At 48.2% G+C, this 15486-nt stretch overlaps 1 protein-coding gene across 1 annotated transcript in view; it reads right to left on the minus strand.

The window, feature by feature from the left end:
* LOC120050837 (striated muscle preferentially expressed protein kinase-like) overlaps positions 1-15486 on the minus strand; it is a 63853-nt gene that overhangs the window by 12132 nt on the left and 36235 nt on the right. The window contains exons 16-32 of the mRNA XM_038997366.1: positions 15303-15422; positions 15072-15176; positions 14751-14957; positions 14193-14489; positions 13947-14059; positions 13604-13772; positions 12666-12679; positions 9573-9664; positions 8928-9128; positions 6849-6906; positions 5625-5702; positions 3732-3904; positions 3570-3596; positions 3147-3299; positions 2881-2992; positions 2530-2769; positions 141-2430 (exon numbers count right to left, since the gene is read on the minus strand). Coding sequence (XP_038853294.1) covers positions 141-2430; positions 2530-2769; positions 2881-2992; positions 3147-3299; positions 3570-3596; positions 3732-3904; positions 5625-5702; positions 6849-6906; positions 8928-9128; positions 9573-9664; positions 12666-12679; positions 13604-13772; positions 13947-14059; positions 14193-14489; positions 14751-14957; positions 15072-15176; positions 15303-15422 — 4449 coding nt within the window. The remainder of the gene's footprint in view (positions 1-140; positions 2431-2529; positions 2770-2880; positions 2993-3146; positions 3300-3569; positions 3597-3731; positions 3905-5624; positions 5703-6848; positions 6907-8927; positions 9129-9572; positions 9665-12665; positions 12680-13603; positions 13773-13946; positions 14060-14192; positions 14490-14750; positions 14958-15071; positions 15177-15302; positions 15423-15486) is intronic.

Below are 15486 nucleotides of genomic sequence, written 5' to 3' on the forward strand. Positions count from 1 at the left end.
ACACCCTGCACAGCCAGAAGAGGACTGATGTAAAAAGAGCTTTATAAATACATTTGATTGATATTTGATGGAAATTGCCAATGCCATCTTAGCCAGCATAATATAACAAGATACATATTACTTACTGAGCGACTTTTGACTTTTTGACTTTTCGGAATGAAGGCTTGATGCAGACCCAATGGATTCCTTGGACACTTTGGATTCTTTGTTTGTCTGTTTGGCTAGCTGATTCTCTGGGATCCCCATCTCTTTGAGACCTCTTCCCTCGGACTGGGAATGTCGATGATGGGAAAACAGTGGAGTTTTCCTTCCCTCTGGCTTCTCTTCCTTCATCTCTTTCCTATCCTCTGACTGGCTTCGGACTTTCCCAGAAATTCCTGCCACCTTGTTCTCAAACTTCTTCCTCATCGCCAAGACGGGGGAATCGCTGACCTTCTTAAAATCCTTTTCTTCTGCATCTTTACGACTTTTCTCTTCCTCCACGCGTCGCTTGGCCTCTTTCTCCTCCTTCCTTTCCTCTGACTTGCTCCTCAAACTGGCTGAGATACCCGCTACTTTGCTCTCGAACTTCCGCCGCATGGCGAAGACAGACGACTCCTCCATCTTTTTGCGTTCTCTCGCCTCCTGCTCTCTCCGAGCCTCTATATTGTCCAGCTCTGTCGTGTCCAGACTCTTACTGCGGCCTATGGCCCAGCACACCCTGCGCTTACTGGCCGCAGGCTCAGTCTCCTTTGACTTCTCCTCCTTTTTATCTATGGACGGGGTCCTCTTGGTGCGCATGGAGAACCGTCCAATGATGCCCAGGGACCCTGTGTCTCTCTCCACCTCCCTCAAGTCCTGGACGGACTTGGACTTCTCCTGCAATCCTTGGGGCACCATCTCCAGCGGCGCCCCCAGACGCCCCGGCCGGTATACCTCCTCACCCTCGCCTGTCTTACGGGGAAGGGTCGGGGACTTCTCTTCTGATTTGGTCCTGGTAAGTCTCCGGAGCCCACGGGTAAGGGATGACTCACGCTTCTTGAACCTGGATTCAAAGACTTCCTCTGAGTCGATGTCCTTGATATCTGTTCTGAGTGGCGTGGTAGGTTGGCGTGGGGTGGTGGGGCGGTCTGGGACCGTAGACGAGCTAGTCGAGATGGTTGGGCTTGTTGGGCGTTCGGTGGCCACCTTGGCAAAGACGGCAGGGTGTTCAGGAAATGTGGGGCTAGGTGTTGATTGAGATCTCCGGCTGCTGTCAGGTTTTCCAGATGGTACTACAATAGTTTGCATCACATTGGCATACGCAGACGTTTTTTCTGTAGGCATAACCCCTGAAGAATCATAACCTTTTGCTTTCACCTCTTCTTTCTTTAACTCTATCTCCTGCTTTTCTTTCTGTTCATCTTCCTCAGTATTCTCCTCCTCTATGACGATCACAGGAGCTAACACAGTAGGAGACCTGCCCTGGGAAATCTCCCTCTTCGACTCGTGTCTATCAACCCTCTCCTGTGCTTTGGTCCTTCTCTCCATCTCTTCATCTCTTTCAGAAGTCTCCTCAGACTTGCTCTTCTTCTTCTCCACTGGCTCTTTCTCTTCCCTCGCTCCTTGGTCCTCTTTGACTGGTGTGGGCTGTATGGAGGAGGGCCCATGAGAGTAAGGTCTGGAATCCAGCCTGGTCTGCTCCGTAATTGCTGATATGGAAGTGGCCTCCTGGAGGTCTTTCCCCTGTGCATTCCTCTCAATGCTCTGGGTCCTTTCAGCACTGTCTCTCCTCTCAGTGCTCTGGCTAGATGTGCTAGTGGGGATCTCTAAGGGGGCTCCAAACTGCCGGTGTAGGGGCATGGGCTCCGAGTCTCCCTGACTGAAAGAGGAACTCTTCTGGAACATTTTGGTTTTGGATGTGTCCTCCACTGTACTTTCGGTAGAGGCTGCTCTGGCCAGCGACCGCTCTGGCGCCCCCACCCTGGATCTCCTTAAGTTTCGGTCCAGGGACGAGGTTCGCCTCTCGTTGTCCATTCCAAGGGTCTCCAGCAGAGGACCTCGCAGGCCGCTTTTGCTGTTGCCTCCCCTCAGCAGCCTCTGTCTCATCAGTTCCAGTTTGAGGGCATAGTCCTCCTGGCTCATCTTAGCCGCCCCAGGGCTGGGGCTCCGATTTGGTAGCTCCATGGAAACTGCCTTTTTAAGGCTTTTTTTGCCGCTGTCTTCCTTGCCCTCCTCCACAGCCCCCTCCTCTGGCTCAATGTGGAGAAGCAGAGCCGAGTCAGCTGAACTGCCCCTCCTCATCGTCGCTCTCCGGGACTTCGTCGGAGTGTCATCCTCCTCCACACTCGAGCCCTTCTTCAGGGGGACTCTCTTTGTTTTCACTGCAGTCTTCTCCTCTTCTGAAGACCCACCATCTTCCTCGGTTGTTACCCTTTTTCTCGTTCCTCTGCTTCCTCCTAATTCCTTGGCCTCCTTTTTGGACACCACCTCCTCTATGGGCTGTTCCCTGTGCCGGGTTAACCACGCCCCTTCCACTGTCCCATTGGACCTGGAAGGTGGTCCTGTGACGTCCTCGTCACCTGGTATCTCGTTGAGGGAGACCCTAGAGCCGGAGAAGACCATAGATAGAGGCATGGGGATGAAGGGGAGTTCGTCCACATCTTCGTCCGAGTCAGAGGATGAGGAGGGTGGGGGCGATCCCTCTTTGAGGTGACGGGCCACAGCGATGGAGATGTGGTTGGACGAGTCGTTGAGAAGCTCAGGGATGGAGCGCATCACCATCTTGGATTTGTAGCTGATGAGGGAACGCTGGGTAGAGATAGGGAAAAAGGGACGTGTTAAAGGAGTAATTTGGAAGGTACTTAGAGAGATTCATTGAAGTGCATTAATCAATGTACTACTAAATAATTAATGCCTTACCTGCCAACGTCTTCGAGATAAGACCTGCTTTAGGATCGCTGTGTTGATGCTCTTGTCTTTTAATGAAGTCTTGAACCAGGGGTGGCGAAGGCTCTCTGTAGCGTTAGGCCTCCTGAGAGTAAAACATCACATGGTGACGAATTAAACACTAAGTCCCAAACACTTATTTTCTGTTCTTATTTTGTGTTGAAATTGTTTGTATTCCAAATATAAGGGAATTCATTACAATCCATTTATACCAAGGCATTATCATCAATAACACTCACAGTCTGTCAGCCACCAGCAGTTTGATGACGAATCCCTTGGCCTCTCTACAGAGGTCAGCAAACATACTCTCCTCAAAAGCCACATTTTGGTTCCTGATGTTGAGGACGGTGCATCTGTCGTTCTCCCCAGCAAAAGGAGACACACCAGTCAGGCTAGAAGGGAAATATTTTATGTCTTTTACTGAGACTGTTTACTAGCTGTCAAATCCATTTTAAGTGGGTCAACTGAAGCCTGTGGCAATATGCAAACAATATGCAGGTGATATGCATTGGTGTTTTGCTTACTGAGGTTAAAGAGTGTGACGAGAAATTACATTTCAAGATTGACAGAAATGTAATGCAAAAGGTGTATTGAATTCTAAGAATATCTCAACCAGACACATTTATCATGTTCTTAGTCCAACCAGAACCTTAACCACTCACCATAGGTAAGTGATAACCCCAATAGGCCTGTGAACAGAGAGAGGGAGAGGAATTACTTTCAGAGGGCAAGATGAAGGAGAGAGGGAGAGAGCGATAAAATCATGATTAATCAGGAAATAGATTAAAGGAGTCTCCAGCCCCCTCCCACGACCAGGTGCTCACCAGATGTCTGTTGCCTTGGAGACCGGCGTTTGGTTAACGATCTCCGGGGCAACAAATTCCGGAGTGCCGTATTTGCAGTAGTGGGCTTCATTGGTCTCCAGCTTGACGGCATTGCCAAAGTCACAGATGCGGATCTTGTCACTGTGTCGGCCTGCCATGAGGATGTTCTCAGGCTGGGTGGGTTGGAGAAAAACAGGGAATTATTAAGAACATCAGCTAGGTTTCCGTCCAATTGGCAACAGATTTTCATGCTAATATTCTAAAATACAAATAAAATGTACATTAGAGACCATCCTCTGTTATTTGATCTATGTAAAACTATGACTTGATTTGTGTAATCTTATTCATTTTAGTGTACATGTTTTGAGTGAGGAAAGTACATTGGTATCTGAGTAGTATGTATTCTGGGGTTTGAAATATTCTTTCCTTGTTATATTAAGTAAGTTGATAATTGCAAAAGTATCTGTTATACAGTGCCTTCGGAAAGTATTCAGACCCCTTGACTTTTTCCACATTTTGTTACATTACAGCCTTATTCTAAAATGAATTTAATTTAAAAAAAATCTGCAATCTACACACAATACTCCATAATGACAAAGCAAAAAAAGGCTTTTAGAATTTGTAAAAATCAGAAATACCTTATTTACAGAAGTATTCAGACCCTTTGCTATGAGACTCGAAATTAAGCTCAGGTCCATAGAGCTTCGACACAGGATTGTGTCCAGCCACAGATCTGGGGAAGGGTACTAAAAAATGTCTGCAGCATCGAAGGTCCCCAAGAACACAGTGGCCTCCATCATTCTTAAATGGAAGAAGTTTGGAACCACCAAGACTCCTCCTAGAGCTGGCCGCCCGGCCAAACTGAGCAATCGGGGGAGAAGGGCCTTGGTAAGGGAGGTGACAAAGAACCCAATGGTCACTCTGACAGAGCTCTAGAGTTCCTCTATGGAGATGGTTGTGACAGAAAGGTTTTCCCATCTCTGCAGCACTCCACTAATCCGACCTTTATGGTAGAGTGGCCAGACGGAAGCCACTCCTCAGTAAAAGGCACATGACAGCCCGCTTGAAGTTTGCCAAAAGGCACCTAAAGACTCTCAGGCCATGAGAAACAGATTTTCTGGTCTGATGAAACCAAAATTTAACTCTTTGGCTTGAATGCCAAGCGTCACATCTGGAGGAACCTGGCACCATCCCTACAGTGAAGCATGGTGGTGTCAGCAACATGCTGTGGGGATGTTTTTCAGTGGCATGGACTGGGAGACTAGTCAGAATTGAGGCAAAGATGAACGGAGCAAAGTACAGAGAAATCCTTGATGAAAACCTGCTCCAGAGCGCTCACAACCTCAGACTGGAGAAAAGGTTCACCTTCCAACAGGACAACCACCCTAAGCACACAGCCAAGACAACGCAGGAGTGGCTTCAGGACAAGTCTCTGAATGTCCTTGAGTGGCCCAGCCAGAGCCCGGACTTGAACCGATCGAACATCTCTGGAGAGACCTGCAAGTAGCTGTGCATCAACCCTCCCCATCCAACCTGGCAGACCTAGAGAGGATCTGCAGAAAGGACTGGGAGAAACTCCCCAAATACAGTTGTGCCAAGTTTGTATCTTGTAGCGTCATACCCAAGAAGACTCAAGGCTGTAATCGCTGCCAAGGTTTTTAATATTTAGTACATTTGCAAAAATGTCTAGAAACCTGTTTTTGATTCATCATTATGGGGTATTGTGTGTAGATTGATGAGGGGCACATTTTTTTAAATACATTTTAGAATAAGGCTGTAATATAACAAAATGTGGAAAAAGTCGAGGGGTCTGAGTACTTTCCGAATGCACTGTATAATAGCTTGTGATTAAAGTACTGTATTTGTCCCTTGCACAGTGGGAATCTGATGTACCTTGATGTCAAGATGAGCAATGTCTTTCTGGTGAAGGTAGCTGACCCCTTCAAGCACCTGCTGAATACTGGACCGGATCTGCAGCACAGAATATGTCCTTTACCACATTTGACATTCTATATTCTACATTCTATATTCTGTATTCTATATTCTACATTCTACATTCTATATTCTACATTCTACACTGAACAAAAATATAAACACAACATGTAAAGTGTTGGTCCCATGTTTCATGAGCTGAAATAAAACATCCCAGAAATCTTCCGTACCCACAAAAAGCATATTTCTCTCAAATGTTGTGCACATATTTGTTTACATCCCTGTTAGTGAGCATTTCTCCTTTGCCAAGATAATCCATCCACCTGACAGGTGTGGCATATCAAGAAGCTGATTAAACAGCATGATCATTACACAGGTGCACCTTGTACCGCGGACAATAAAAGCCACTCTAAAATGTGCAGTTTTGTTACACAACGCCACAGATGTCTCATGTTTTGAGGGAGCGTGCAATTGGCATGCTGACTGCAGGAATGTCCAACAGAGCTTTTGACAGAGAATTTAATGTTCATTTCTCTACCATAAGTCGCCTCCAACGTCGTTTTAGAGAATTTGGCAGTACGTCCAACTGGCCTCACAACCGCAGACTAAGTGTAACCACGCTAGCCCAGGACCTCCACATCTGCTTCTTCACCTGCGGGATTGTCTGAGACCAGCCACCCGGACAGCTGATGAAACTGAGGAGTATTTCTGTCTGTAATAAAGCCATTTAGTGGGGGGAAAACTATATCTGTTTGACTGAGCCTGGCTCCCCAGTGGGTGGGCCTGGCTCCCAAGTGAGTGGGCCTATGAAATCCATAGATTAGGGCCTAATTTATTTATTTTTGATTGACTGATTTCCTTATATGAACTGTAACTCAGTAAAATTGTTGAAATTGTCACATATTGCGTTCATATTTTTGTTCAGTATATATTCTATATTCTACATTTTATAATCCACAGTCTACATTCTATATTCTACATTCTACATGATATATTCTATAATCTACATTCTACTTTCTGTTTTCTACATTCTTGTACGCTCAACATATAAAAAATATAAAAAATAAAATAAGATTTAACTGAATTTCACTATCTTTTAGATAAAGATAATTGAGTCGTTCTTGGCTGATTTTTCCATGCAATCCAAAGCACACTCAAACATAAGGCCAACAGGCCAAGGCAAACCTCGGACTCCATGACAGTAGTCTTCTTGGTCAGTCGGTCCAGAAGTTCCTCATGGCATCTTCACACAGCAGTTAAGGAGAATAGAGGTATAGTATGTAATAACCATAGAGATAGATAGAGGACTCTTGTGCCCAAAATCCTATTTTAGCATGGGCAGCGCCATTGAGGACTCACAATTTTGAAGTAATCAACTGGGTGGGACTTCCTATGGGTTAAGGAAGGATCACATGATTACATTTGTGTCATCAGAAGGGATCAGCCAATGAATTATACTCGTGAGCAAACAACACAGTACAGGTGGCACTATGCACCCTTTCAGTTTGTTCACCAACTCGTAGAAGTAGTAGAAGGTGGACTACTTCAAAATGGAGATGGCCTCAATGGCGTTGCACATGCTCTCACAGGCGCCATCATGAGACAGATACAATGATGCAATGTCTATATAAGTCTATGGTGATAACCTTATCACTATAGTCCAAGTGGGAGGCAAATGACATTTTTTATAATAAATGAACCAAACTCCCACACATGGCGTCTCCTGGTAATGAAACCAATCTGTGATGAGTCAGGAGAAAGTAGCGCTTCGGTTCAGTCATGCCTCCAGGGGAGAGGACATTGAGATGAATGTTATGCAGCAGTTCTCTCTCATCCACGCAGTGGGAAGAAGGTGGGAAGAAGGCTAAGGTGGGAAGAAGGCTCTTGGCTCTGGTGTGTTCATGGAGAGGTTTTTATGCAAAGACTTTGGATCAATGCCATATTTTGATCCATATTGGATCTAGCTGTAAACAAAAATGAATATAATTTGAAAACAAACAATTCTAGGAACCACGATGTTGGTTTTTGGTTGAAATCTGGGCTAAATTGAGTACATTGATGGCTTTAGTTTTTGATGCAACATACATAGATGAGATATGTTAGATTAACAGGGAAAGAACCTTGTTGCAACCAATACAATACTGTGTCAGAGGATATGTTACATTCAAAATGTTCATCTCTTGTAATATGGCTTCTTACATGCTGACCAGACCGCCCACGTCTGTGTATCCAGGCACTAAAATAGTTTTATTTTAGACGCGTGACGAGCTGCAAGTCCCGCCTCTCCATACTACTCATTGGTTTTTACAAGCATATACCCACATGGGTGATTGAAAGATGAACGGGGTCCACACTCCAGTCAAGTTAGTGGTGGTAATGCCAACCGCCATATAAAATCCACAGAAGAAGAAGAAGAATGAACGAGGAGAGATGAATCAAAGAAAACGAAGTAAAAACTAACTAGGTTTCCTCTTTATCTGTGGATTAATTGTTGGAGTAGAGAACACACGATTTTGAGTGACTCAAAATGGGTCAAAATTCTACAAAGATCCAGAAAAAAAGGACCATAAGCATTTCAGGTAAAATAAACCAATGTTTTCTAAACCCAGAGGCGTTACATCGCAAGACTTACGGGAACACTTGTGAAACAGACCCAACAGACTAGACCGGGGTTTGGTGTTTGAGAAGTGAAAAATTATTCTCAAAATCTAAAGGCACAACCTAGATTGGAGCCAATGTCTTAAGGAGTTGAACATGCTATTTTTCCAATATTGTCAAAGTGACAAACTGACAAAAACAACTTTATATCGAAGGAATGCCTTTGATTTAACGGCCTGCACATTCACAGTCCGGCGCGAGACCCAATGACCTGTTTCTATGCATGAGCTTTGCTAGCCAACGTCACCATGACATCGCCTACAAGTGTGATCAGGGATTTCTATTGGAAAAGCAGTTTTAGCCTATCTGAATACTGTACTGTCTTTGGTTTATCGCCCAGGACAAATTAGCTAGCAACAAATTAGCTAAATGTCCATGAATGTTTAATGTGTTTTGACATCTCCCCAAATGAATATAGTTGGTTCACAGTTGGTATTTTAACCTGCGTGTCGTGAAAGCGTCTGGTTGGAATAATCAACAAAATCAACATGCGCATGATGGCGCACGATGGCGCACGCGGACGCATGCGCAGAACCGGTTAGGTCATCATGTTATGGATTTTCTGACAACTGAAATGAATCAAAGAATCAGTCAGTGAAAGGATACAGCTCAGTGATGATGACAACCATGTTCTTCTTCTCAAAGGCGTCATGGAAGTAGAGCATTTTCTCGTGGTTCAGCTCTGACAGAAGGTTCATCTCTCTCAGGGCCAAGGCCTTCCTCTTGGCCCTCGCAGACACGAACTTGGCCGCATACTCCACCTTCCCCTTCTTCTCAGACACCCTCTTCACATAGGAGAACGCCCCACTGGAAAACAGTTGCACAATGATGATATCATTGCAATAACTCTAGGAGAATGACCAAATCTTTCAATGGGGTTGAGTTCTGAGAAACCAAAAGTCCTAGTTGAGAAAGTAAAGGGACATGAGTATTAAACCGTGCGTGACACCTTGTTATTGTTCAACTTCTGGTGAGTCAAGCCAAGCTCTACCAGAGAAAAACAAAAACAAATAGCCTTTGTGATGTGTTCCTCTATTGACGGGTGACTCACCTCTCCTCTATTTCTGTCTGCTATCATTATGCAGTCAGGTTGTTGTTTGGTGTGGTGGAATTCCCCCTACTGACCTTTGTGGCCACCGTTCACAGTGCAATTTAATACAGATAGTAGCTACCACTCGCAGAGCCTTTAAATACAGAAGAGATAGCCTGGCTCAGCGGATGTTGTTGGTGATTGCCTGGTCCATGACTCACCGTCCTATCTCCTTGTGTACATCGTAGTAATCAGTCAGCCTCCGCATCTTCCTCAAAATGGACCCCTCATCCTCCATGGGCTCCACCACCTCCTTCCTGACTGCAGGCAGAGGGTTGGTACAGGGGGCAAGGTTAATGTGGGTTTGTGTCTGTCTGTCTGTCTCTGTCTGTCTCTGTCTGTCTGTCTGTCTGTCTGTCTGTCTGTCTGTCTGTCTGTCTGTCTGTCTGTCTGTCTGTCTGTCTGTCTGTCTGTCTGTCTGTCTGTCTGTCTGTCTGACTGTCTGTCTGTGTGTGTGTGTGTGTGTGTGTGTGTGTGTGTGTGTGTGTGTGTGTGTGTGGGCTGACAGATGGTTTAATAGTCTCAGACACCTTGTGGTCCAACCCATATGGAGCATATTTGGTTATTTAACTCTCGATTACAACAAGCTTTGGCTGAGATATTACAAGGACAAACAGATGCAATCCAACTAAAACTGCCATTTCTGGCAACAACAAATAATAGGAAAAGCCTTGGTGTAACGTCCTGACCAGAGTTCTTATGTGTTTTGCTTGTTTAGTGTTGGTCAGGACGTGAGCTGGGTGGGAATTCTATGTTGTGTGTCTAGTTCATCTGTTTCTGTGTTCAGCCTAATATGGTTCTCAATCAGAGACAGCTGTCAATCGTTGTCCCTGATTGAGAATCATATATAGGTGGCTTGTTTTGTGTTGGGGATTGTGGGTGGTTGTTTCCTGTGTCAGTGTTTGTGCCACACAGGACTGTGACGGTTAGTTCGTTTGTTATTTTGTATCGTGTCTATGTCTAACGTTAGTAGCTTGTGTATTGCACTTTCGTTTGTAGCTTCACGGTCGTTTGTTGTTTTGTATTAGTTTGTCAGTGTCTTTGTGTTTATTAAATTCATGGAAAATTACCACACTGCACATTGGTCCTCCGATCCTTCTCTCCTCTCCTCGTCCGAGGAGGAGGAAGAGCTAGACTGCCGTTACAGAACCACCCACCAAACTCGGACCAAGCAGCGTGAGTACGAGCAGCAGCGGCCCACTACACAGGAATCCTGGACATGGAAGGAAATTCTGGAGGGTAAAGGACACTGGGCTCACATTGGAGAATATCGCCGCTCTCGGGAAGAGATGGAGGCAGCTAAAGCCCAGGAGCGGTGGTATGAGGAGGCAGCACGGAAGCGTGGCTGGAAGCCCGTGAAGAAACCCCAAAAATTTCTTGGGGGGGGGGGGCTAAAGGGTAGTGTGGCGAAGGCAGAGCGGGAGTACGGGCAGACACCGTGTTATGCGGAAGAGCGCACGGTGTCTCCTGTACGTGTGCATAGCCCAGTGCGGGTTATTCCACCTCCCCGCACTGGCCGGGCTAGATTGAGCATTGAGCCAAGTGCCATGAAGCCGGCTCAACATATCTGGCCTCCAGTACGTCTCCTCGGGCCGGTGTACATGGCACCAGCCTTACGTATGGTGTCCCCGGTTCGCCAACACAGCCCAGTGCGGGTTATTCCACCTCCCCGCACTGGACGGGCTACGGGGAGCATTCAACCAGGTAAGGTTGGGCAGGCTCGGTGCTCAAGGGAGCCAGTACGCCTGCACGGTCCGGTATATCCGGCGCCACCTTCCCGCCCCAGCCCAGTACCACCAGTGCCAACACCACGCACCAGGCTTCCTGTGCGTCTCCAGAGCCCTGTTCTTCCTCCACGCACTAGCCCTATGGTGCGTGTCTCCAGCCCGGTACCACCAGTTCCGGCACCACGCACCAAGCCTCCTGTGCGTCTCCAGAGCCCTGTATGCACTGTTCCTTCTCCCCGCACTCGCCCTGGGGTGCGTGCCCTCAGTCCGGTACCACCAGTTCCGGCACCACGCACCAGGCCTATAGTGCGCTTCGAGAGTCCAGTGTGCCCTGTTCCTGCTCCCCGCACTAGCCTTGAGGTGCGTGTCTCCAGTCCGGTACCACCAGTTCCGGCACCACGCACCAGGCCTACTGTGCGCCTCAGCAGGTCAGAGTCGGTCGTCTGTCCAACGCCGCCTGCACTGCCCGTCTGCCCAGCGCCGTCTGAGCCATCCGTCTGCCCAGCGCCATCTGAGCCATCCGTCTGCCCAGCGCCATCTGAGCCATCCGTCTGCCCAGCGCCATCTGAGCCATCCGTCTGCCCAGCGCCATCTGAGCCATCCGTCTGCCCAGCGCCATCTGAGCCATCCGTCTGCCCAGCGCCATCTGAGCCATCCGTCTGCCCAGCGCCATCTGAGCCATCCGTCTGCCCAGCGCCATCTGAGCCATCCGTCTGCCACGAGCCTTCAGAGCCGCCCGTCTGTCCCGAGCCATTAGAGCCGTCCGCCAGTCAGGAGCCGCTAGAGCCGTCCGTCAGTCAGGAGCCGCCAGAGCCGCCAGCCAGTCAGGAGCCGCCAGAGCTGCCAGCCAGTCAGGAGCCGCCAGAGCCGCCAGCCAGTCAGGAGCCGCCAGAGCCGCCAGCCAGTCAGGAGCCGCCAGAGCCGCCAGCCAGTCAGGAGCCGCCAGAGCCGCCAGCCAGTCAGGAGCTGCCAGAGCCGCCAGCCAGTCAGGAGCTGCCAGAGCCGCCAGCCAGTCAGGAGCTGCCTTCCAGTCATGAGCTGCCCTCCAGTCATGAGCTGCCCTCCAGTCATGAGCTGCCTTCCAGTCATGAGCGGCCTTCCAGTCATGAGCTGCCCTACAGTCATGAGCTGCCCTACAGTCATGAGCTGCCCTACAGTCATGAGCTGTCCTACAGTCATGAGCTGCCCTCCAGTCATGAGCTGCCCTCCAGTCATGAGCTGCCTTCCAGTCATGAGCTGCCCTCCAGTCATGAGCTGCCTTCCAGTCATGAGCTGCCCTACAGTCATGAGCTGCCCTACAGTCATGAGCTGCCCTACAGTCATGAGCTGCCCTACAGTCATGAGCTGCCCCTCAGTCATGAGCTGCCCCTCAGTCCGGAGCTGCCATTCAGTCCGGAGCTGCCATTCAGTCCGGAGCTGCCATTCAGTCCGGAGCTGCCATTCGTCCTGAGCTGCCTCTCTGTCCGGAGTTGCCCCTCTGTCCTGAGCTACCTCTCTGTCCTGAGCTACCTCTCTGTCCTGAGCTACCTCTCTGTCCTGAGCTACCTCCTAAATCATGTGGGGGCCTTGGGGAGGATTCTTAGGCCAAGGTCGTGGGCGAGGGTCGCCACTCAAAGGACGCTAAGGAGGGGGACAAAGACAGTGGTGGAGTGGTGTCCTCGTCCACCGCCGGAGCCGCCACCGCGGACAGATGCCCACCCAGACCCTCCCCTTGAGTTTTAGGGGTGCGTTCGGAGTCCGCACCTCGGGGGGGGGGGGGGGGGGGGTACTGTAACGTCCTGACCAGAGTTCTTATGTGTTTTGCTTGTTTAGTGTTGGTCAGGACGTGAGCTGGGTGGGAATTCTATGTTGTGTGTCTAGTTCGTCTGTTTCTGTGTTCAGCCTAATATGGTTCTCAATCAGAGACAGCTGTCAATCGTTGTCCCTGATTGAGAATCATATATAGGTGGCTTGTTTTGTGTTGGGGAGTGTGGGTGGTTGTTTCCTGTGTCAGTGTTTGTGCCACACAGGACTGTGACGGTTAGTTCGTTTGTTATTTTGTATTGTGTCTATGTCTAACGTTAGTAGCTTGTGTATTGCACTTTCGTTTGTAGCTTCACGGTCGTTTGTTGTTTTGTATTAGTTTGTCAGTATCTTGTCTTTGTGTTTATTAAATTCATGGAAAATTACCACGCTGCACATTGGTCCTCCGATCCTTCTCTCCTCTCCTCGTCCGAGGAGGAGGAAGAGCTAGACTGCCATTACACTTGGGACTGTGACATCTGTGTTAACAATATTCAGTGTGCAGAAAAAGCACTTTTCAACAAGAGTGTGTCTTTAATACCTTACCGTAAGGGTGTGTTAATCAACAATAATTCATCAGTTATGTAAGCACAAAGTATCATTCTTGTAGATGTTTTCCAGACTTATTCCAATATCTGTATATATCCTTATACATTTCAGACTATATAGACTATGGTCCTGACCTTTGTGGACAGTGAGTTCAGCCTTGCAGGAGACTTGCCCAGCCAGGTTCTTGGCGGTGCAGGTGTACACCCCTGAGTCCTCAGGCCGGGCGTTCAGCACCACCAGGGAACACTCCGTATCATCGTACACAAAGGTGAAGTGACTGCTCTCCGACAGCAGAGTGTCATCCTGGAACCACAGAACAGATAACCACAATCAATTCCACTTGATCAACTATCATGGTTGGTAGGTTGGTTTTCCTGGAACCACAAAGGAGTTAATCATCCAACAACCTGCTTAATCACTGCAGAATAAGTTTATGTGGTTAATGATATGATATCCATCCATTGACTCTTATCATACCTTGTACCACAGAATATCAGGATCGGGTTGTCCCTCGACAACCACAGCAAAGCGAGATGTCTCTCCTACATGTATTTCCAAGTCCTCCATGATGGACTCAAATTTAGGACGCACTGTTGGGAGAAAAGGAGGATAGAGAGTTTGGGGTCAGTTTGGCTTTTTACCTCGTCATAGTTACAGTAAGCACCTGGGCTGTTAGCTGATTCTAGATCTGCACATAGCGGTGAACTTTGACCCCAAACTCACCTGCCATGGCCAGTAGGATGGTACAGAGGTCGCTGCCAAACTGGTTGTTGGCTGTACAGACCAGCTGACCGGTGTCAGTGCTCTTCACCCTCTGGATCTTTAGGGTGTGTTGGTCGTCGTCTGGCATGCTCATCTCAAACATCCCTGGCTTGTTGAGCAAAACCACTCCCCTCCTCTTCCAGGTGACCACAGCATTAATGTGGTTAAGGGTGAGGGTGATGCTCACGGACTGGTTCTCCACCACGTACACAACGTCAGGCTTGTCCAGGATGATGGGAGCTTTCCTCAGATAGGGACCTGATAGGGATCAAAGGTCAAATGATCAGGGGATCAAACCATCGTCTCTGATGTGTTGACAGACGATCATACTCTCACAATAGTAGATCCTATATATCCGGCTACATATCGGCTCGAAGGACCATGTAATTATAATATTTTTGTACACCTGCTGCAATGTGTTTGGTGACATTGCTTTTGCACTATGTAAGTGTTTACATAAATCCATTTAACCTTTGACCCTCCAACATAACTGTAGAGACTTGGAGCTTATATAAGCACCTCTATCCATGAGCTGCACCAGGTCAGTGGAGGGGGAGGGTTTGCTGAGGAGCTTGGCGGTGGCCGCTAGGACCCTGAAGGCGTAGCGGACTCCCTTGGAGAGACCGGTGACTGTGTAGGTGGTCTCTCTCAGGTTGGAGGCTATGATGCTCCACTGGATGGAACCCAAAGGCTGCTGTTGCACTGCATACATCAAAGAACTGCCATCTGGAAGTACAACCATGAGGGTTACTGTAGTAGTGTAGCGAATTTGGAGGGTAGAGTAGCCTGAAAGGGACTTGAATCCAGGTCCCTGTGACTCTCAGTTATATTGAGGCATACCTATGGAAGAGTCAAGCCTCTTTGGTTTCTTCCAGCTGAGTGTTATGGTCTTCCCTGTTATGGACTCTACCACTGGAGGACCATCGGGGGGATCAGGAACAATATCTACCAAAGGAAAATACAAATGTACCAACACACCCATACTGTAATCAGTTGGCACAATGATTCTCGGGGCTTTTTTGGTTGGACCACCTGTTGCTGTGATTGCTGGTGGATGGTTCCCATCCATACCTGTGATGTAGAGGTGTGCGTAGCAGGCTGCCTTCCCCACTTTGTTGGAGATGACACTCTTGTAGACGCCCCCGTGGCCGTGACACACACAGCGGATGACCAGACTGTGGACATCCCTGTCTGGAGGAGGAAGAGAGAGAGAGATGACGCAGGTAGAGGAGGGAGAGAGAGAGAGATGACCCAG

Source organism: Salvelinus namaycush, chromosome 7, assembly GCF_016432855.1.
Source record: "Salvelinus namaycush isolate Seneca chromosome 7, SaNama_1.0, whole genome shotgun sequence".
In the NCBI taxonomy this organism is placed as follows: domain Eukaryota; kingdom Metazoa; phylum Chordata; class Actinopteri; order Salmoniformes; family Salmonidae; genus Salvelinus; species Salvelinus namaycush.